At 41.8% G+C, this 22921-nt stretch overlaps 1 protein-coding gene across 11 annotated transcripts in view; it reads left to right on the top strand.

Moving 5' to 3' along the window:
* The window catches only part of kiaa1109 (KIAA1109 ortholog), an 83796-nt gene that overhangs the window by 19568 nt on the left and 41307 nt on the right, over window positions 1-22921 (top strand). For 10 of the 11 annotated variants that reach the window (XM_055005670.1, XM_023261174.3, XM_055005677.1 and 7 more), the window contains exons 19-48: window positions 414-646; window positions 845-1063; window positions 1313-1450; window positions 2155-2331; window positions 2697-2825; window positions 3448-3567; window positions 3711-4045; window positions 4834-5084; window positions 5445-5685; window positions 6581-7072; window positions 8392-8665; window positions 8796-8933; window positions 9119-9189; window positions 9555-9728; window positions 10325-10445; window positions 10620-10769; window positions 11417-11544; window positions 11866-12068; window positions 12321-12521; window positions 12656-12867; window positions 14565-14716; window positions 14980-15130; window positions 15282-15434; window positions 15674-15914; window positions 16162-16310; window positions 17358-17583; window positions 18535-18696; window positions 20829-21013; window positions 21490-21665; window positions 21800-22400. In XM_055005670.1, coding sequence (XP_054861645.1) covers window positions 414-646; window positions 845-1063; window positions 1313-1450; window positions 2155-2331; window positions 2697-2825; window positions 3448-3567; window positions 3711-4045; window positions 4834-5084; window positions 5445-5685; window positions 6581-7072; window positions 8392-8665; window positions 8796-8933; window positions 9119-9189; window positions 9555-9728; window positions 10325-10445; window positions 10620-10769; window positions 11417-11544; window positions 11866-12068; window positions 12321-12521; window positions 12656-12867; window positions 14565-14716; window positions 14980-15130; window positions 15282-15434; window positions 15674-15914; window positions 16162-16310; window positions 17358-17583; window positions 18535-18696; window positions 20829-21013; window positions 21490-21665; window positions 21800-22400 — 6203 coding nt within the window. The remainder of the gene's footprint in view (window positions 1-413; window positions 647-844; window positions 1064-1312; window positions 1451-2154; window positions 2332-2696; window positions 2826-3447; window positions 3568-3710; window positions 4046-4833; window positions 5085-5444; window positions 5686-6580; window positions 7073-8391; window positions 8666-8795; window positions 8934-9118; window positions 9190-9554; window positions 9729-10324; window positions 10446-10619; window positions 10770-11416; window positions 11545-11865; window positions 12069-12320; window positions 12522-12655; window positions 12868-14564; window positions 14717-14979; window positions 15131-15281; window positions 15435-15673; window positions 15915-16161; window positions 16311-17357; window positions 17584-18534; window positions 18697-20828; window positions 21014-21489; window positions 21666-21799; window positions 22401-22921) is intronic. The other variant, XM_055005669.1, reaches the window with a different exon arrangement.

The following is a 22921-nucleotide window of genomic DNA, read 5'->3' as shown; positions in this document are numbered from 1 at the left end:
AATGTAATTGGTCAGGTTCCAGCTATCTTCCAAGTGTGATTAAATTTGCCCTATTAGCTCTTGGGAAGTTGTGCTTTTAGACAAACAAAAAACACTAAAGACCTGCCTCAGCAGGGATTAATTCCTAAATATTCATGCAAAGTTGCACTGACAAGATACAAAGCAGTTGTGTGTTCACATGAATGGGCCATGTTTGAAGAAGCTGACAGTCACAGTTATAGCAGTATTTATCTCTCTCTGTCTGCCGGACTGTGACTCAAAAGCCATGATATAATCTGAACCGTGAAGTTTGCTGTTACAACCCTAGTGAAGTACTGCACTACAGCTTTAAAACCATTCGCTGTCACCTTACACTTCTTTCACCTGCCGCTTTACATACTGCTGCCTAACCTTGGGATGAATCTTTACTTTAGTGTCTGAGATGGAAGAATCCATGCTGTCAGCGTTGCGGCCCCCAGAGCACACTTCAGTTCCCCACAACGCCCCACCGCGCTACACCTCCACATCTGCTTCAGCTGCCCACAGTCGGGCACCCACTGACCCCTCAGAGCTGCCCCCCGACAGACTTCATGTGGAGATGGAAATGTCCCCAGACTCTCAAATCATGCTTTATGGGCCCTTGCTCCGAGCACTGATATCCATCAAGGTACAGAAATTCTTAATTTTTTGACTTCTCTTCTATGCAGTCGTTACACTTTGTTTAATCAATTATCCAAATTAAAAGACAGTGAATGTCAATTTTGGTTATTAACATAAGCACCATATACGCACAAACAAGTGAAATTGTTTTAAAGTTTCCAATTCAATAGACACCTTTTTAACCTCCATTCGATTGTTTCCACAGGAAAACTATTTTGGTGAGGATGACATGTACACAGACTTTGAGGAGGCCGTGTCCAGTCCGGTGTTGTCCACTTCCACCTCCTCAGGCCTCGGTTGGTCTCCTCTAGGAATGGAGGACAGCGAGCATAAGGACACTTCAAATATCCATCCCCTGGATCTGCGGCCCTGGGACATCACTGTACTCATCAACCTCTACAAAGTACACGGCAGACTGCCAATGGTAAGACCAATGGCTGCCAATAACTTAGTGTAGTAGTCTGGTAAAAAAAGAGAGCAAGAAGAAGCAGTGTTGAAGTTCAGAAAGTGGGGTACGATAAAAGATTATGAAACATTCTGTCACTACAGGGGGAAATAAAGTTGCTGAAAATGTACACAGAGATGGATTTAATTTTTGATGTGTTTTTTTCCATTGGAAATAATGATGCATGACTCCATGTGTACATTTGCTTATTTTCTTGGGGGCCTGCAGCACTGCAGTAGTGAGGGTCCGGAAGGCCCATCCGGCTTTTTGGAGCGGCTATGTTTTGAGATGAAAAAGGGTTACAAGGAGACGATGCTTCAGCTGCTCCTGTCCCCCATTCACATCTTCGTCAGTGACAACTATCAGGTATTGTACAGCTCCACACAGCTCCCTAATGCTGCTCATTTTGGCTCCATACAGTGCGAACATTGTTTAGATTTAGATTTTGCTTGTGTGAGAGCATAGTAAAAATAATGTAAGGTCTTAGCTTTGCACACAGTATCACATAAAAAGGATTTTTTGTTGAAAGAGCTATGTCAGTGCCTCTGTTATGCTGTTAAAAGCATCAGCAAGACAGAGCAACACAATACAGTAATGCTGCCTGTGTGGCGTCACGTGTCAATAGACTTGACAATAAATACATAAATAATTTCTCTGTAATATAGTAAGTGAAAGGATGAGTCAGTCCTCAGAAAACATCCTGAATAAAACCTGCAGTCAGTGTTGCATAATGTGAGTCATGCTTGCAACAGCCACATTTTTGCATAAGCAGCTGCATATTGTATAACCACGCAGAATTTCTAATCTTTTGCCACAAGTTGGATCCTATTTGCTGCTGAGTGAATAACTTTCCCTAATCCCTGGCAGAGAATGTGTAGTCCTTATCCCCTTCCTCCAGCCTGAAAATAAGCACTTTTAATGGTGTGCGGAGGGATGTTATAGAAAGGAGTCACAGGTTACACTTTGGGAAAGGATTGCTAGAAGCAACCCATTTCCTTCATGTCTTTGCAGTTTTTGTGGATTTTGTGATACAAGCAGAAAATGAGTGTGTGCAAATCTTTTGCCCACAGCGTCCCACAGCGGATGGGGTGTTGAGGGATGGCCACCTGAGCCTGTCTGGCCTGCAGATGAGGGCCCATGCCATGTTCTCTGCTCAGGGTCTCCCTCTTGGCAGTGACACGCTGGAGTACGCCTGGCTCATCGACATGCAGGCTGGTGGCCTCACTGGGAGGGTCACTGTTCCACAGGTGTGTGGGTGTGTTTTATTATAAACCTGTGCAGGCTTCATTACATCATGGATCTTTAGGTCAGTTGAGTGGGCTTGTGTATGTTACTGTGGGAAAGTACTTCTCAAAATGTATTTTGTAAAGCTTGCTTGTATGAGCCGCCTCTAATACTCTCCAGAAAACCCCTGCAATAAATGCTGCTTTTGCCAATTTAAAATGTTTGCCTTTGATCAGACTGTTCGTGCTGTTCAGATTTTTTTTATACATTGTAGAGGTGCTATGTTTTATTGTGTGATGCTTCAAGGTTTTCTTTGTGCATTGTCCACCCCCATTTTACTCTTTTTTTGAAAAATGATTCTGTCAATCTGTGTGTTTGTGATTATTAGGTGGCCAGCATGATCGAGTGGGGTGAGACTTTTGTTTTCCATGTGGTGTCTCGAGAGTTCCAGTTAGAACAGCCGAAGCCCTCTGTCATCTGCCAGCATGGTGTTGACCGTCGCATCTGTGATGCCAAGGTACAAACAGACAGCATACTATGAAATTCTGCACAAAGTCTGTGCCTCATTGCTTTCACACTTTTTCTGCTGTAGCTGTCAAGCTCTGGTTGGAGCTAGTTAGCAGCTGTGTGTCTAAATCTCACACTGGAGGCTGCTAAATCATTATGGCTGAAGGCTGTTTTTGTAAGATCTGAATGTTTCTCACAACTGTCCAATTTGAAATAAAATGTTCAGATGATTTCAGATAATAAATGGAGGCCATAGAAAACCTTTTCTCTAATAATGCATGACTCAGAAAGCACAATTTTTACACAGATGGAGAAACTCAACAACAGTCTCTAACACAAATCTATTGATCTGCTTACAGCAGCAGTACATAGCATCCATACATAACATCACGATATCTTTAGAAAACATGAAAGAAGCAAGTCTGTTTCACAAGACGTCTTGCTTGTATTTGAATACTAACAAGGATATTTTTAACAACTCTGCCTGTGAGCCCTCATTGGTTTCTGACAACTGAGCAGCTATGGCTACAGGCTATGTAGCAGTATGTAAAACACGGTCCAAGACTAAACAGGAGCTTTTCTTTTTAAAACAGCTGAATAGTTTCTGGTACTAACTGATGGTTGTCTTTCAGCTGACCTGTTTGCCTGGTCATTGTCGCACATCAGAGGAGCTGAAGTACACCATGACACGGCTAGCCATGGATGGCATTGACCTCTTCATCGTGGAGCACGGCTGTGCTGCCAATATCAAAGTAATTAAGAACTATTTATGAGTTGGAAAATAAAAATATTTTTAGAGCCATTTAACTTGTTAACTCCCTAACAGTTTAAAAAAGACTGCTAGGTTTTTGGTATTTGTACAGATGTGTCATTTTTCCATTGTCTCCACCCGCAGACGAATATTATTCGTGTAGCCAACTGCAACCTGCACAACCAGGCAGTGGGAGAGGGCATCAGTGCTGTGGTGCAGGACGTAAACATCCGCCAGTACATTGAACAACAGCAGCAACACAGTGAAACGACCAGGCTGCAGCTGGCTGGACAAGGTCAAGGTCCTGGCCAGCCTTTAGGTCTCGGGCAGCCCCCTTTGCTGCGACGTTCTGTCTGGCTGGAGGCGGGTTCAGTCAACCTGAACCTCATCACAGCAGATATTGCCCTGGCTGCTGACCACCCAGCCAAATGTGAAGTCCAGAGGCATTTTCTGGAACTACATGACGCTCAGACTAAAAGGTAGAAACAACAGACAGTCGTCTCTACACTTTCTACACTTTTCCCTCAGCCACCCATAGCAGATTTTGGGAATTGAGGTGTTTTGTTTGTTTTATTTAAGTCACTGGCCATTGTTTTTCAGTTTTATTTGTGAATTTTATTACATCTAGTAGCACCTTTGAGTTCATGCAGGACTGATAATGGTCAAAGCACAGTTTATAGGAGAGCAACTGCTGAAACCTCATTTCAGAGTGAAAGTGACTCACCCCTTGTATCACACCTCTCTTGAAAGATTCACTGATACAGTCATAAAAAGGTTCAGCTTGTATTGTGAAGCAGACATATTTAAACCAAAAGTCAGTCACCACATGTGATAATGAATTCCACATTAAAATTGTAAATCTCTAAACCAACATCACTAGAGTATATAATCTTTCCTAACTTGAAATTTGGCATGATGTTTCCTATTACTGCACCTAAATGTGTTGTTTGTGGGTTATGATAAACTGTATGTACCCTCATGATTGTAGGAGTCTATGAGACTGCATAGCTAAATTCTGGAAACTTAACAGAACAGAGAAATAAATCCTCTTGAGATGCTAATTAAGAAAGAGATCAATAAAACTTGTTTTTATCTACAAGGCCTCCAATCTGTAATACTTGATAGAAACTTACTGATACCCGGTAAAAAGAAATACAAAACTTTAGTCTCTTTGAGAAGTGATTCCACTACCCCAAATGCCTTTGTTCATCTTTTTCTTTTTTCTTTTTTTTCCTTCACTCATCCATGTCCCACTTCTTCTCCTCAGACTCTGGTTCCTGTGGCCAGATGAGGCTAGCATTCGCAACAAGCGAAGCAAGAACCGCTGTGGCTGCCTCGGAGGCTGCAGGTTCTTTGGAGGTACCAACATGGGCCTGGACTTCTTTAAGCTTGAAGAGCTGACGCCCTCCTCCTCATCGGTGTTCTCTTCTACCAGCACTGAGTCAGACATGTGTTATGGCCAGTCCCTGCTGCAGCCTGGGGAGTGGATAATTACAAAGGAAACACCCAAAGTGGATGGTATGGATTTGCTAGGATTTATTCTACATTTCCTGATATCTTCTGCAAAAGTGATTCCCCTACAGAGTTGCTGAAGGGGTTTCTTGTAGATCCTAGGCAAAATAAAGAATAATTAGAGCCTACAATGTTTTAATTAATTACTATAACAGTGAGAACTTCTCTGCTTATAGAGAGGCAGCATTGGAGTAAGATTGCTGGGCCTTGTCTGTCTTTGGGTTTATTAACTGAGAATATTTCAGATAAATCATATTATCCTGAGCTATTTATTTATACTTACTCATGAGCTGTCTATTCAACATTAATAAAACGCCGGCATGAGGCCATGACGTATTTAGAAGCTGTTTTAACATATTTTCTCAGGGAGGGTTGTAGGACTGAAAACAGAGACACACTCTCCTTGCCTGCCTCCTGAGCTGCCTGAGAGGCGTGCACAGCAACACCTCAGTCTCCAGGTGCCTCAGCGATCCCACAGCTCCGCCTCGTCCTCTGAAGAAAATAGCTCCTCCAGTGCTGCCTTGCCGCTGCTGGCTGGAGAGCGAGACAGCCCTTCACCAAGCACAGAGGAACGCATGTTTCCCATGAATGGCAAAAGCCCTGCTGAGTGAGTAACAAATGTAAATGTACTGTGAAATATAATGTATTCAACCCCTGAAATTCTTAACATGCCTTAATAAGGGTTCAGAGCAGGTAGAAACTTTAGCATCTTCAGCCTGGTTGTAGTGACACATTGAATTTCAACATATAACTTTCATGTCAACACAATAAGACTGTAGTCTCCAGATTGATATACTCTCATCTGACTAAATCTTAATTGGTTGGAAAATTGCCATTTTACTTTTATGAGGAAAGACGCTCCATCAATAGCTTTTCAGGATTAATCCATTATGTTTGGACGTGGAAGGATCAGACTACTTGTAGACCTTCTCATATTTTCACAAGTTTGAGGTCTCCCTACATAATAGAGACTGCTAGGTATGTGTTATTGATTGTTATACACTATGCTTACTAAATATTTACGTGGTGTTAACTGCAAACTAATTGACCACGTGTCAAAGAAATTGTCGGTGTAGCTGCAATTTGTTCAGACAGATGGCTAAAAAGTCGAGTGTGAAATTTGCAAACAACAGTTTGCATATCGCAGTTCCACAGCATGGCACATTATTGGAAGTTATATAAAAAATTTCAGATGTTTCTCTGAGTGTTGTTCATATTTTGATTGGAGTTAAGATAAAAAATCATTTAATGTGTTGCAAATACTAGTTTTAAATAATGATTTAGAAATAGGAATAATAAGGCTAGCAGATAGTGTGTTGTCAGTTCACAGTGACTGATTCAGTTAATGTCAAGGAAACGTGCAGGGTTTGTTTTCCACCACTTGGTTGGTTTTAAGAGCAGCTACCATTGAAGTGGATAAAAATTCTCTTTGGTTGACTACAGCCCTACCACACATCCTGTAGTGCCTTTTGAGTGTTAGGTTTTCTCCTGTTTCTTTGCAGCACCCTAGGAGACGTCCCAGAGGTCTCACCAGTCTCACCCAACAGCTCCCAGGATCGCTCCTCAGTGCGCTCACCCCTTTGTTCTCCTTTGAAGCGACAGTCCTCTGTACACTCTGGTCGGCTGGGCAGCACCAAGAGCCTATCAGCTGCCGTGTTCACCGATAAGCCACCACCAGTACTATCTGGAGGGGTCCAGTTCAGCAGCGAGGTTTCCCGTAGTGACGAGAACGTTCTGGACTCCCCTCGTCAGCGTAGGAGCTATGGTTCCTTTCCCTTCACACCATCAGCGGACTCGAACACCTTCCATCAGTACCGCTCTGCAGACTCTAGCATGTCAGTGGCAGACAGTGAGGCCTACTTCTCGGCTGCTGAGGACTTTGAGCCAATCAGCAGCGCTGATGAGGGTCCAGGGACGTACCCAGGCCGCAAGAAGAAGAGGAGGCAGCAGATGCAGCAGCCGCAGCAGCCTCCGTATCACATGGAGAACTACAGGTCAGCTGAGATAACATACACTGTAGAAAAAGGAGCGTGAAGTCTCCTGCAAATGGAGAAAAGCATCAGTGAAGCTCACAAAAACTCTCAAAGTTAAAGAGTTTAAAAATTTGAAGGGAGGCTGGGTGGGTGGTCAGATCATGTACAAGGTTAAGTGTGGGATTAAGGTGATGGTAGATTCAAGAGAGCTCACAGTAACATCAAAGACTCTTTTATTTCTCATCAGTGAGAGAAGATGAATTAACAACCTGCCTAGCAAAGTTCTGACCTTGCCAGAGTGTTACCCCTTATAAATAATGTTAAATAGCCATTATGAAGCATTTTTAATAGTTTCCTGAAAAGATTGTGATGAACACAGGAATTACATTTTTCATCAGGTCTTATCAAATTTTCAGTCATCATTTTATAAAAACATTTAATCTGTATTTTTGATGGATTAGGTTTATGTACAGAAATAGATTGAATGTAATGACTTCTTTTAGCTGAATGACAGTTAGAGCTTGAAGCAAATAATATAGAAACCATTTGCCTTTTTTGAAAACAGGCAACCAGTGTCGTGAGTTGCTGTAACAGCAAAGAAATCACAGATTGTGCTTGCAGATTTGAAAATCGGCAGCAAACAACTGCATTAAATAACTTTGCAATGATTGGACGGTGGCTTAATGGAACAATGTGCAGAAATACATTAACTATGTTGTCATTTTTATGTTTTATACCCGACAAGTTATGAATTTCATCTCGTAAAGCAACTTGCCCCGAAGCTAAGCACGTTGTAGCTTTCATTACTACTCTGATTTGATCTTGTGTGTATGGATAGATGGATGTGATGTAGAGGGGTTGTAGCAAATGAGAAGTTTGATCCATGGGTAGCCACTCACTGCTGGTATGTTTTGCAAATTGTATTTCACTCTTGTTCTGAAACTACCTCTTCAATTTTCTATTACCAGAAATTGTTCTCACATTGATTTCAGCATGCTTTTTGATTGATATGGCCTCAACAAAAGCACAATCAATTCAGTCATGGAAAGTTTCAGCTGACACAGGCCTGTGGAAGCTTTAGGCTGAATTCAACAGAATCAAACAGTATACAGAGCAGCAGAATCTGACAGACATCTTTAATGTTGGGTACAATGAAACCATGAAACAGAACTCTAAAAAATATTTCAAAGGATTGTGAAGAGGACTGAAATTCAAGTGCAACCAGCAAACACCAAAACATTAGTGCGTAGTTTGACAAGATTTTTGTCTACAAATATTGAAGACCAAACCATAATATGTTAATTTGTTGCCCTTGCTTAAAATATTTTGATCTCCGCCAGCCGGAGCTCCATCTACCACAGCGTTGAGGGTCCCCTCACCTACGTCCTTAATGGGGAACTGATCACCGAGCCTCGTCCTCTGCCGCTGCCTCCAACACTACCTCCACTGCCACCCCATCCTCTGCCCAGCCACACATCCCAGGCCTCCTTTGTCTCAGCCTTGGCCATGGAAGAAGAGAGCTCAGTGGAAGCAGAAAAGACGGCTGAACCGGGCCCTGTAACTCGGCAGCCTCACGTCATGGCGTGCTACCAGAGCTACCTGGCCCACTACCAGGTGAGTTCTTTCATGATGGACCTCTATGTACTGGTACTCTCCAAGGAAAAAAAATGTTAATGTGAAACCTGGAGCTATGTTTATTTTCACTGTACTGTCTTTTTACATCATTTTACTTGACCTCTGTCAGGTCTCAAATTGGTCTGTCAAGCAGCCCACCAATAAAAGAACTTCCAAGTCCTCCTTGCATCGCCCCCTTGATCTGGACACACCCACTAGTGAAGAGAGCTCCGCCTCTTTTGACCAGCTCTCCGTCCCCAGCTTTAAGGTCTTTGACTTTAAATTAATATTTGTTAGCTTGTAGCAAAGTTATTGACTGTATCCATCCATTGACTGTCATGTAAAACTGAAGTTAATATTCATTGTAATACCGTATTATTCAATTGTATGGATACATTAATGATGTACCCAGCACATCAGGTTTATAATTTACAGTTTTGTCTTGCATTACAGGTGATAAAACAGGGCCTTTCAGCCAGTTCTCTATTAGACAGAGGAGTTCAGCTGATGGGCGACAACAACAGGTATTTAAACCATTTTTTTTCACCATCTCACCTCTTAAATTTCCCAAAATAACATATCTGAGTGGCAGCATATTCTTTTTTTACTTCATGTATTAAACAACATTAAAAATCGAGATTCCTCAATATGTAGTTTCAGTCCCCTTATTGAGTAATTATTATGTTTTCTTATTATTTTTTTCTCTATTGATTGTTGGAGAGAAAATGTGATACCCAATGATTATTATTTTTTCTCATCTGCAAATGATATATCAGCCACCTTTTGCATATTAGCACACAACTGATCTTACCTTACACTGTCTCTTGAGAGTGCAACCTTTTACTGTCTTTAATGCCAGATATGATTGTCACTTTGTATGTGTTTACAGTACACCATATACTCCTCTGGATAAGAGGGCCATGGAGAACACAGATGAGGACACAACAACAGATGACTGGACATTGGAGCAGCCTCTTGCTCAGACCAGAACTACTGCCATTGTGGAGGTGAAGGGGGCCATCAATGTGGTGCTTACACCCCTTGTTGCTGAATCCCTGGACAGGTAGTAATCATACTTTCTGTAGTAGTTTTTATGTTGTTTAAGCTTTCAACATGTCCTGACTTGTCATGGTGCTTCTTTGGCCACATCTCTCTTAAAGCTACATTATCAATGTCTGTTAGAAAAAACTTATTTAGATGAACATACCTGCTGACACAAAATCTTTCTCACACTGCACTTTCTTAGTTAAGGGTTATTTTTAGCCTGAGGCTAAGATTTGACCTTAAGCCAATTTAATCCCTAAGCACATTGCGTCTTGGATCTAAAATTCTGCTGACAGTGCTTCAGAGTCTGGCCTCATTCTTGATTGTCTGGCAGCGAGAATGTTTAGTTTGCCAAAGGCTAACAGCTCTGGGTTAACAATGCTCTTAGAAGCATCAGTGTCGTGGCTAGCGGAGTTTGGAAACTAATAAACTGTAGCTAGAACATCCAAATGTGGCCAACATTTATAAAGGCTTATGCATGATTTTTATATGTGAAGTAATTTTTTTCATGCCCTTACAACTTTAACAAAATATTAGTGACATAAAAGTAAATCTTTATAATTTTATGACACTGTAAGTTTTATTGCAGTTGTTTATGTACCTGTTTGATTTCAGATACATCGAGTCCATGGTCCACTTTGCCAGTATTCGACACCCAGCAGCCATTCTGGATGACCTCCATGGAAAAGTCCTCAATGAAGCCTATCAGATCAGCAAGTCCACAGTCACAGAGTCTGTAAGTACAACAACTCACAGAACAGAGCTATATCCAGCAGCTTGATATGCAAATGTTTCCAATTTAAATGTTTGTAGATTTAACTAAAGGAGATTCTCAGTTTAAAAGTGGATTGAAGCAGGCTTTGTTGCCCACTGACTGATGTCTCTCTGTTTTGGGCCTCGATCTACACAGAGCCAAACAGGCAAGCAGGAGCACAAGCTGTCCAAGACAGAGGGCACGACCCCTGGCTCCCTCAACATCTCCCATGGCCAGACGGACCTGTCCGTCAAACCAGATAATGTGAAAATCAAGGGCCTTCAAGCCAACGTCTCCATCCCCAAGGTGAGACCCATGACCCAGAATAATGAGAGACTAACAGCGTTTCTCAAAATGTGCTCTGACCACAAGAGACTGAAGAGCAGGCATAGAATCATGAGCGCTACTGTAGATCACTTTACATTGACACAGTGTATGTACAAGGCACTCTGCATTTGTGTAGAATATTAACATTGTGTCTAGTTATTAACCCTGTTTTTTTTTGTTGTTGTTGTTTTAGTACAAAAGAGCAAACGGAGATGCTACCTCTGAAAGGTTTTCTGTACTATCAAAGCCATTTAGATTATACAGTTTTTTCAAATGAGTAGAAAGTAATGCTTATTAACATCAACCAGATGTATGGATATGTAAGATATTCCTTTCATTTACAACCATTGCAGTATTGATTTTGTTTTTGTCTATCAAGAGGACATCGGCAGTCGTAAATTTGGGAAACATAGCTTTAAACACGGTGACTGTGTGACTCAGTGTTTTATTGTTCTATTCATCTTTGTCACACAAAATTTGATCTCATTCAAGATATTTTTGTGGTCATCTCTGTATTTCATGTTCACAGAATCTAGTTTTAACATATTTTTTAAAGAACTGTATTTTTCAGCCCGTGCAGCAGTTTAGTGCATTTTGGATTAGTTGTCTTTTTGTTTTCTGTGCAGGTGAACCTTTGCCTCCTGCAGGCCTCTGTAGAGGAAGGGTCCCCGTCTTGCTCCAGTAAGTGTGTCACACATGTGTCTCTAGTGGCGCTGTGCTTCGACAGGATTGCTACCCAATTTAGGATGAACAGGTAATGCCCCCACTACTCGTCATGTCGTATGTGTTTGTGTGGACACAGTGACTAAGCTATTTTGAGTGTAGCTTCTCTGGGAAGATATTCCTGTTTTACATACTGTGTTGTGGTTGTTGCGGTGCGGTCTTTTCACAGAGCATCCACCTTTAAACTAATTCAGTAGGATGTGAATTAGGGATTCAGATTTTTTCATTTGAAACCAATTTCCTAATGTTATAGAGTACAAAATCAACAGAAAATAATTTATAATGATTTATATTATGAATTTACACAGGCAAGACAGATCAAAAATTTACATTTTCCTTGTGCTTCTTTCAGGGGTATTGTTGAGGAGACTCCCAACACCACTGAACATGGACGACCCTCTGTCATGCTGGAGAAGTACGCCTCAGCCACCAAGATGCAGCCTCAGTCTTCTGGTTCATTGCGTTCCAACGCAGGCATTGAGAAAGGCAAAGAGATCGCTGCAAGGCTCAATATCCACCGTATCCACAGCCAGCTTCGAGGCCTAGACTCCACAGGTTGGTTGAAGAGACTGATGGCCTTGTTTGAAAGTCTAACACTGACATTTAAGCTCACCTACAACCTATTAGTCTCAGGGCAACTCATTCAGCATGTTAATATGAAAAAGTGCCTTTACTTGACCTACACTACACCAAGAGTTTAGATCCTGTTCATGAACTTATTTTAGATTCCAAAAGTTTTTTGTTGTTGTTTTTTCAAAAAATTGTACGTGGCATTTTTAAGAAGTTGCATTGCTCCTTCTCCTTTAGACATCGGCACATGTGCTATCACAGCCATCCCTTTTGAAAAGTCCAAAGTGTTATTTGGCTTGGAAGAAATGGAGGAGTTTTCACTGGTGGATGAAACTGATGCTCAGGCCACAACAGGCGATTTGGGTCGCTCCGCCACATCTCTGGAGAAATGGGGCTGGATCATGTTTGAATGTGGGATTGAGAACCTTACAGTGAAAGGTAAACCAAACCAGATGCTTTGAGTAGTGGTCATTTCTATGTTTAGGGCAATGAATATTCAAATTTTAAAGGTGAGATGAAGATGTAGGACTGTTGTTTACAGATTTGTGAATGTATTTCACATTGTGTCACAGGGGGCCGTCAGTCTGGAGCCATTCTTTACAATGCTTTTGGAGTGATGGGGCGCTCTGATACTGGAGGGAAGACAGGAATGTCTAAGTCCAACGGTTCAACAGGCTCTCAGACAGGGAGTGGTTACAGTACTGATGTGTCCGATGACAACCTGCCACAAGATGCTATCAGTCCTGCATCTGATGTCAATGAGCACTCAGACTCAGATGACCAGGTGAGATACTAAAAAAAACTTGCTACTGTGAAGTAGCTAAAAAATGCCTCCCTTCGTCAGAATTTTTCTTGGTCAGGCTTAGAAAAATATATCTTAAACTCTGCTGTATTTAATGAGTTCAAACCAGATTAATCTCCATATTTTACCATAGACTGTTAGTGCTGCCAAGTTGAACTCCACATCTTCTTTTAGCAGTTTTTGCAAGGTCATGTACATGTTATGTGCAGTTCTGTGCAAAGATGGTTGACATTAACATATTTTACAAAAGTATATGTCTTAGTAAGTTTTTTTACGTCTTCTGTATCAATTTTAATAGGCAATATCATATTTTGGATTCCCAAGCTATCTTTATACATATAGTGAAATATTCCAGGGAGGTATTTGTCTGCTGCCAAACAGAGGATCAAAATAACAGGTCACTTCCCTGATTTAAAATAGCATAAGGAATTTGTAGCTATATAGGCATGATTAAACTGTTATACCAAACAAGTGCTAATGAATGAATAACTAATAGTAGTTTGAATCAAAATTATGAACTGAAACAGAAACAGATGTGTAGAATGAGTAAAACTAGGTGAGGGACAGTCATACTGAATAAGTGACTTTACTGAAAAAGTGGTAGTTTCATCTGAAAGTCTTACACCATGACAGAGGAGAGCACAGCAACAAGATACAACGTGGTCATTCTGCATCAGCAGACAGGCAAAAATGTCACGGCCGACAAGCGTTTCCAGATGTGCTGTTGAAACTTTTCAGCAGAAGCACAAAAAACAGACCAAGGACAGAAAATGGAGTTAACTGAGTTAAAGGACATATCAGTCTTACATCCCTTCAAGATTGGAGGATGTCCAGAAGTGCCATCAGCTGAGAAGCCAGTGGGACCCTGGTACATCCATCTACAGTCTGGGAAAGTCTGGCTGGAAATAGTTTTTCTTGCAGCTTGCAGCCAAAAAGCAGAGTGACTAACCTGCACACAAAAACAAGAACTGAGGTGCAGAGGAATATTTGGCTCTGACAGAAGGCAGCTTATCCGCTAAAGGATTGGCGAAGGATGAGTGTCTGCAGGCAACAGTGAAGTGGAGGAGGCTCTTCACAGGTTTCGGGCCGAATTTTTGCCAATAGAGTTGAGGATGGGGTCAGAATGAGTTGATTATTTAATTGTATAAAGTATGGGCAACATTGTGCCCGTCATCAGGGAGATGTTCAGTTGCTTCCAAATTCATTCTGCAGCATGAAAACCAGCCAAAACGTACACCTAGAGTCATGAAGAAATCACATCTCAACAAGGAAGTCCAGCAACAAGCTGAAAAGGTTCTAAATGTCACTAAAAGTAAAAAAAACTTTGCTGCACTGATTTGATTTCTTTTCCACATAAATGTCACTGCCTGTTGCCAGTTTTTGATTCAAATTTGAGCAGCTGTTTTGCTCACACAGAATTAGTACAATAAGGTGTTCAGATGTGGATCAAAAAGTTTGACTAATTTGAAATGAACAGATTGAACTCAATTAGTTTGAGAGGGAAGAGATTGAAGTCAACAAATTGGCCAGGATCCCTTTTGATCTAAAAAATATGTTATGATGTCAAGTCAAAAGTATAATAGGGCTGACAGTGATGTGTTGTGGCTCTACTAGCAGCAGTGAATCTATTCCAGTGATACGGAATTGCTTGTTAAATCTCGTTTATGTCTGTTCTGTAGGATGAAGGGGTCGAGTCTGATGACCTGAAGAAAGATCTCCCTCTCATGCCCCCACCACCTGATTCCAGCAGCATGAAGCTGACCATCAGAGAGATCTGGTTCAGTTTTGCTGCTCCCACTAATGTGCGCTCACCTTCACAGGCCATCTCCAGGTATGACTGCAGTGACTATATAGACTTCTTTAAAAAGATCCTTCACATAGTTGCAACAAATCTATTATTTATGCTGAAATAACTCAAAATATAATAAGGAATGCTTCAAATATAGCAAATGTTGCTGACATTATATTAATTAATGTTACAGCTTTTAGCATCTTAACTGCAACAGAAGAAAAATGTAGTACTTATATTTTAGGTTACATTGATCAATAGTAAATAAGATGATCAAAAATTCTCTGGCTCTGTGTTGTGTGTAGGCAGTTGAACCTGCTCAGCACTGCCACACCTGCCATTGGAGCCTGGTTGGTTCCCATCGACCAGCTCAAATCTTCTCTCCGCAAACTGGACATGGAGGGCACACTGCGCGTCTGTGCTGTTATGGGCTGCATCATGACAGAAGCTCTTGAGGTCAGCAGTACAAATATGGACAAAATAAATATTTATTTTGAATTAACTTGTAGTTTTGTAACGTGAAGCGTTGCAGAACTCTCTGCAGCTGAATTATGTTTCTTTGTTATATGCATTTCAAATTTTCATACATTTTGTCACTCCCCTGCAGAAAAAGAGCATCCATATCCCGATCCGGAGCAAGTACAACCGTGTGACTAAACGAGCTCGCTACCTGCATGAGAATCCCTCCTGTATGCTTTGTAATATCCTGCACCGCTACCTGCAACAAGCTGACTACTCTGTCATAGAGGAGGCTACCATGGTGAGTGGGAGGTTTCAGTTTTACAAAACTCTCAACTTGAATATGATTAAAAAGACTGTTAAAATTAAGCTATAACGCAACCCCACCCCCCAAAAAAACAAACCTAAAAAAAAACAACTGCCAGTTATTTTAATTGGTTTGAAGTGCTCTTGGCTCCCCTTCACTAGTTGAATTATTCTATCATCAGTGTGAAACAGCAGCACTAACCCAGTTTTTTCCCTCTACTCCTTCCATCCCAGAATGATGGCGTCCCCGCTCTGGTGACTCTAAAGAAGGGTCTGGTAGCTTTGGCCAGGCAATGGATGAAATTCATTGTTGTGACTCAGGGATTCAAGGCTATTGGTCTGATGAGGCCCAACCAGCTCACCAAACCTAAGGAGCCTCAGCAGAGCCTGGGTGACACCATCTTGGGCTTGGACAATGGAGCTGCTCTGCAGAGTGACACCAGTGCTGATGGAGCTGAATTTGAATTTGACGCAGGTGGGAACTTTTAGCTTTCAGTGTGCTAATAATATTGTGAGCTGCCCATCTGTTCCCACAGATGGACTGTGAAATTCTTAACCTTTACTTATTTAATGTTTGCAAAGAAATAAACAAACTGTTAACGCTTGTATGCGGAAAGGAGATGAACAGATGAATGTCAGGGTGTGAGTCTATAGATGTACTTTTTATAGCAGGTTTTCACAGGGGTTTTCTAGGAGTTTTATTTTATGTTATTATTGTGAAGCCACAGTGAGTGAACACACCATGCTGCTGGAGGGAGCATGCAGCCGCCCGCCACCAAAAGAGGCGAACTCTGGTCCTGTCAGTGGTGTGGAGATCATGAGGAAACTTTCCAAGTCCCATACACACAGCGAGTCTGCACTCAGGATAAAGGTAAAACTTTGAGATTTGACCTGTATGTCTCAGTTAAGTCCCATGTATGCATGAACATACACATTTCCATATCTGTAACAGACATCATTCATATATTCATATCTCCTTATAGTGCAACATTCATACGCTGTACAGTCCTCCACAGACTGCATACAAATCAGATTTTATAGATAGTAGGATACAGTTTTAGTAGATCAAGTTTGTGTGTCCAGTGATAATACAGAAAATACTATTTTCTGGTCACCACTATTTGTGTAAAGGTTATTTCACATCTCCCAAAGGAGGAGAACTGCATGGCAAGTTATCAGAATATCAAACATTCAAGGTTATTCTGATACCCTTTCTGAACTGCTTATACTGTAGTCAGTATGGTACAAATGCAATCAAAATAAACCAAAAACGCTTTAGGCTTAATTGTTACTTCAGTTAATGTACAGAAAATTAAAAAAAATGTGAATTTTCCAAGCAAAAATGCAAAAAGTTGAGTGATTTCTGCTTCCTAAATGTAAATGTTGCCTGGTTTGTCTTGTTTTATGTGACAGTAAATTTAAGACACTTTGACAGTTGGTTGGACAAAACAAAGAGTAAAAAATGATTATCTATAACCAGTGACGGGCATTTTTTGTTAATTTCTGATATTTTCTAGATTGTGGATACAGCTCAAAAAAAATCTGTTGCTTAAGTGAGTGTTTTGAACTTCTTTGAAAGAAAGAAGACTCTTCTGAGCTGTGTTGACTGTGGTGTCAAGGTGATTCCACTTTTGGAAAGCCAGGAAGGATTTGAGATTACACTGAGTGGGGAGATGACATTTTCCTCTCTCTGCCAAATTAAAGTGTGATGTGTTTGTGCCATCTTTGGGTGAGTTGAGGCACCTCAGCTCTTCTCCAGAAAGTCTTACCTCAGCTTAAGGTTCATCTTTCTCACAATGTTGCCAGACACAGCATATCCCAGCTGCTATTAACATTAAAAAAACGCAAGCCGCTTGTAAAAAATGATATGATGTAAACATAAACTCCTCTTAGCAATCTGTACTTTTGTGGTACCCAGGGCTCTCACCCCTACCAGTCGCTGAGCTACACCAGCGGTGACACAGCAGCTGACTCACCCGCCCATGTGAGCCGAGCAGGTTTGCCGGCCAAGGACAGCCCCAGGAAGGAGAGTCTCCTGAGCAATCTGACGGGCAGCTTTCGGAGTCTGCACAACCTGCTGGAGGGCACGCCTCAGAGGAACGAACCGTCTGCCGCAGCCAAGAGCAGCTCCCTCACTCGCACAGGTACTCACTGCTGCTAACTGCAGTACGTGGAAGGTTCTGGTAACCGCTGATCACGAGAAACTTTTTATTACCACAGTCCATCATTTTTGTTCCAATACTGACCTCTACAGTTCAGTTATGTGATAATAGTAAATTCCAGCGTGGTCTCTCCTCAACCACATGCTCACTGTGAACAAATGGTGCATCCCCAATTTATCCATCCATTATCTATACACCGCTTAATCCTCACTAGGGTTGCGGGGGGGGCTGGAGCCTATCCCAGCTGACTCGGGCGAAGGCAGGGGACACCCTAGACAGGTCGCCAGTCTGTCGCAGGGCTACATATATAGACAAACAAGCACTCTCACATTCACACCTACGGACAATTTAGAGTAATCAATTAACCTCAGCATATTTTTGGACTGTGGGAGGAAGCCGGAGTACCCGGAGAAAACCCACGCATGCACAGGGAGAACATGCAAACTCCATGCAGAAAGATCCCGGGAAAGCCGGGACACGAACCAGGGATCTTCTTGCTGCAAGGCGAAAGTGCTAACCACTACGCCACTGTGCAGCCCCATCCCCAATTTATTTCAGTCAAAAATTCTGTAATCCCACCCAGTATCACCACACTTCATCAAAGCAGGAATACTCATTTTAAAGTTTTTCTGCTATACTGACTAACCAAATGCACCAAGGAAGGAGAAGCACAAAGTGATAAGAAACATACATCACCTTCATGTTCTGATTTAATGTTCGTGCAACTTTTTTAATGAGAATCTGTGAGAGTTTGAAAATTGTAGAGACCCTGTCCTTGCCGTTACTTTTGTAATTCCCAAATTTACATTAACCACGTGTGCCTACGTGAAAAAAGAATTTATTCACGCACAGCAGTCAGTCAGTCTCTGATGTCCAGTTTTTGGTGTGTTCCATGATGCAAGGTGCTCTCAATCTCCTTCCTCTGCTGTTCAGGAAACAGCTTAGGGACAGACATGCTGACCGAGCACCCACTTCTGTCGGAGCCCTCTTCTGTCAGCTTTTACAACTGGATGTCCAACGCTGTGGGCAACAGGACTGGGGCTGGAGTCCAGGAGTCTCCAGTCAACCGCTCCCAACACAACAGCCTGCAGACAGGTGAGACAGTGTGGACTCAGGGTTTCCCAAACACTGTAGATTCTCAGTACCTAACATATTAAAATCGTTTTTGTTTGTTTTTTTTATTCAGGGGATTTTAAAAAATGGAGCATCATTGCAATGACTTAACCTCTTTGGAACCTAATGTGCAAGATTATACCATTTTTATTATTCAGTGTTTTGTTATAATGCTCGTTGAATAGATACTAATTACTAACCACTTCACACTTCTTCTAGTGTTGTAGCTTCACCTGAGGGATTCAGTTCAATTTCCATGTGATGTTGTTTTAATAGACTCTCTGGATTCTCCTGACAACTGCTACCAGTACCAGCCACTGGCAGTTAACAGCCCAGAAGGAGGTCAGGGGTTGTTGCTCAGTGTTGTGCTGATGGTGTTGGTGAACTAATTAGCTAGCCAGCAGCTAGTGTGTCACCCTCATTTGTTTATTATCCACTTAGAACTCTGTGACAGTCTTTTTGTGTAGAAAATCCTGGAGACAGGTATGTTGTTGGTGTGGATCCTGGTGATTTATTGCAGCAGCAAAAAAACAAATGTAACAATGAATACTGTAAATTGTGGATTGAAGCCACTGTGTATAGAATGTATTTGTTATTCTAGGATCTGAGATTGTTATTGGCTAAAAGAATTAGATAAACTGAGTGGCTGTGTGCTGAGGAGTGCCAAAGTAAGTAATTTTTAAACTCTTCACATAGCACAGATCAAATGCCAAGTGATGACTTTAACCATCCAGAGCAATCAATCCCTATTACATAATACAGCTCTTTAAAAATAATGAACCAGTAACACTTTCTCTTCTCCACTACCAATATGGATACCTAACACTGGGGTTTTGGGTTATACTGAGTGTCAGTCCAGTACCAGGACTCTTTTTGATCAGTTTTAAAATCTCTTCACCTTATATGTTATTAGTGAACATGTAGTACAGTCACTCTGATGTTATTGGAAATTTGTAACATAGTGAATGTTTTCATTGGAGTCAAGAGGTAGCTTAATAGACTTTTCAGAATCCCACATGACTAGGCTACAAACCTGCAGCTGTGCTATTGTGTTGGGGAGACAAAAGTCATGTGTTTCCTCATTGATGGAGACAGGTGACAAATTAAAGGAAACAGCTGAATAGTGGACTCTATGGTACTATTAGGCAAGTTACATCCAGTCATGCTCTGTGTCATGTATGAAAAGGCTGAGCAGACAGTTAATTCAGTTGACAAGAAAAAAGATTGAAGTGACATTAAAGAAGGGTTCATTGTTGGGGTGTGGTTAGCATGAGCTTCAGTTACAGCTCAATTGTCCCATGTTTAAGCTGGATCAGTGACTAAAGTTACACCTACATTTCTGTCTTTGGAAAAGACATCATGTGATGTCTGTGATACATTAGTGCAATATGTAAGGAGAAACATAAGAACAACTTAGAGAGAGGGGTCACTGCAAATCAATACAAAATTGTTCTGATGGTGGACCAACACCTTACTAAGACACTCAGTTGTTTTTTTCTTTTCCACTTGTCACCCATCTGTATCTTCTTGTCAGAAATACTGGGGGAACCAGAGGATCTTAGTCGAATTTAGCAACCTGAAATTCCACTTATCCCTGACAGCATGGCTCTTTCCCTGCTCCCCTGTACTCCCACTTGTCTTCTAAGTTACAAACTGCTGCACTCTGCATTTTCGTTCTCTCTCAGTAGCATTTTATTATTCAGAATCACCCATGCAGATCACTGACAAAAGATATGTTACCTTCACACTTGTGCAGAGCACTTCAGGGTACAGTCGTGTGTGTAATACCTGTGTTTGTGCCCAAGACGATTAAGTTCGTCATTATCTTCTCACCCAGGTGTGATCCAATGACACCACAGCAAATTAACTGCAGCAACTGCTCACAAACAAATTAAGTGAATGTGATGTGGCTGCTTGGAGTTTCAAATTGCACATAAAATGGCCATAAAGTCCCCCTTAACACTGTCTCTTGCCTTCTGTGTAATTCACTATAATGTCTTTGTTATGTGAAGCTGGAGTGGTAAAATCTTTTGTACACACTAGAGCTCACAAGCTTCAAAGAAACCAAAAGCCTGAGCACCTTCCCTTTTGTCGCATATATCTCAAACCCCCAGGTGGGACGTGTAACCTGCCAACCATCCCCTCAGCATCAGACTTCAACACAGTGCTGTCCAGCGACCAGAACACTCTGGATGGGACCCACTCCCAGCATTCCCAACACAGCACAAGCCAGGACGATTTGGCCGACATTGAGGAAGGCAACCAGTGTCCAGCTGCTGTTCAGCTTGCCGATGCTCAGGTACTGTCTAAACATCTGTCTGTTTCTTTCTCATTTGTTCTAATTATTGTGCTTTGTGTTTAAGCTTTCATTAGGCACGCTATTTACGTGACATCTGCAGCTCATTGAGAAGTGGTTTTAGAATTGGTTTCAAAATTGTTTTTTAAATAAAAGTGTTGATTCCATGGAAGCAGGCAAAAATATTTGAGCTTAATGCACTGATTGGCAAGTAGCCAAATTTGTTCTCTGAGGCAGAAAAAAGTATTAATCTGTATCATCGTGTGCTCATAGTAATGGCACCTGTGCCAGACTGAAAAAATATGGAATTCAACTTTCCATCCTGAGTCTCAGATTCGGCTCTGTCTTACCTAACTTTACCTGTTTTATCTTAAATTATTCTTTAGATGTTCGGAGCTCTGCCTGCAATCATCATAGCTGAGCCTCTACAAAAACCTGTTTCCGTTCACTGCATTGATAATCTGTTTTCTCCCCATCAGGTTGTTTTCAAACCTTTGCTGAGTTACACAGGCATCCAGGCTCAAGATACCACTCCTCTAAGTTACAAGATGTATTTTGGAGAGCATTTGTCTTTTTCTGGTAACCTCGAATGTCTCAGAGCCGACATCGTCGACTCTGACACCTCCAAAGAGCGCAAGAACAAACGGTCCAGGAGGTGAGAATATTCTCATACATAACATATACACAGTATGCATTAATGAAAAAACATGAGGAAATAAAAGTGTGTAACATGTATTAAAAATAGAAGAATAGAATTGTAAATACTTTCATACCACTTTATATACATAGACAAGGCATGGTGAACCTCCCTCCACTGGAGTTCAAGCCAGCGCTGCTGATTGAGACATTCAGCCTGAATGCGGTGGTGATGGAGAAGTCGACCAGCGCTCCACAGGGCCCCACCGCAGCCCCGCTGTCCTTCCATGACCTCAACCGCCGCCACTACAACACATTCCATTGTGATTTCACGACAGCCTGCCAGGCCATCAGCCAGCGCGTAGACATGGCCCTCGTGCGCCTCATCCACCAGTTCAGCACCATGATCGACGACATCAAGGCCACGCAGACTGACATCAAGCTGAGCCGCTACACTGCCGGCTCGGCCTCTCCGACACCCACATTCAAGGCCCGGCCATACCGCCACTTCAGGTCGTCGGACTTCAGCCGCAGTTCTCGAGGAAGCCTGAACGGGGCGGGCCGCAGTGGAACCCAAACCCTGAAGAGCAAGAGAGGGGTGGGTGGAGGTGGAGGAGCAGGAGGAGCAGGAGGAGGAGCAGGGGTTGCTGGCAATTTACCCCCTAACGGACCGCCATCAGGTATGGACACGCTGGGAAGAAGAGAGCCCAGAGGACGGAGCTCCCTTGGACGTTCAGAGCGACGCACCTCTAAGGTAACATTAAGAGTGGCAGATATATTTTATGCAGATATTCTGAAGAAAGTGAGGGGAAAAAAAGAGATTTCAGTGATTATGTGAATTGTTTCAGTAAAACTGCATTGTTGAACAACAGGCCATAGAGACTTAAAACATTAGCTGTATAAACACTGTATATGGGTACCATGTGATATTGATAATGGAAACACTGCAACAGGAAGTCTAAAGATTATGGGCTCTTTCGATGTCTTATACACCTGTTGCCTTTGTTTATTTTACAATTTGGAACAACTAGTACCTGCGGACTTTATAATCTGGCTCAAACAGCATTAAAGACGCCCACTAATGAAAAATCATACTTTTTACCTTGTTAACATACAATGTGGTGTTTATTTAAATTTTTTTTGCTAGATGACAATAGTTAGTCAATGCCATGGCAAAGCATTCAGTTTGCTCTTCTTCAAATCAGTTTGTAGCTTGAACACATTGCTGCATTATTTCAATGTTACGATCTGCCAATCTGTGGTGTAGATTTATAA

Source organism: Amphiprion ocellaris, chromosome 20, assembly GCF_022539595.1.
Source record: "Amphiprion ocellaris isolate individual 3 ecotype Okinawa chromosome 20, ASM2253959v1, whole genome shotgun sequence".
In the NCBI taxonomy this organism is placed as follows: Eukaryota; Metazoa; Chordata; class Actinopteri; family Pomacentridae; genus Amphiprion; species Amphiprion ocellaris.
Note: the sequence above shows the minus strand (reverse complement) of the source record. Positions and strands in the feature narration are given on the sequence as shown.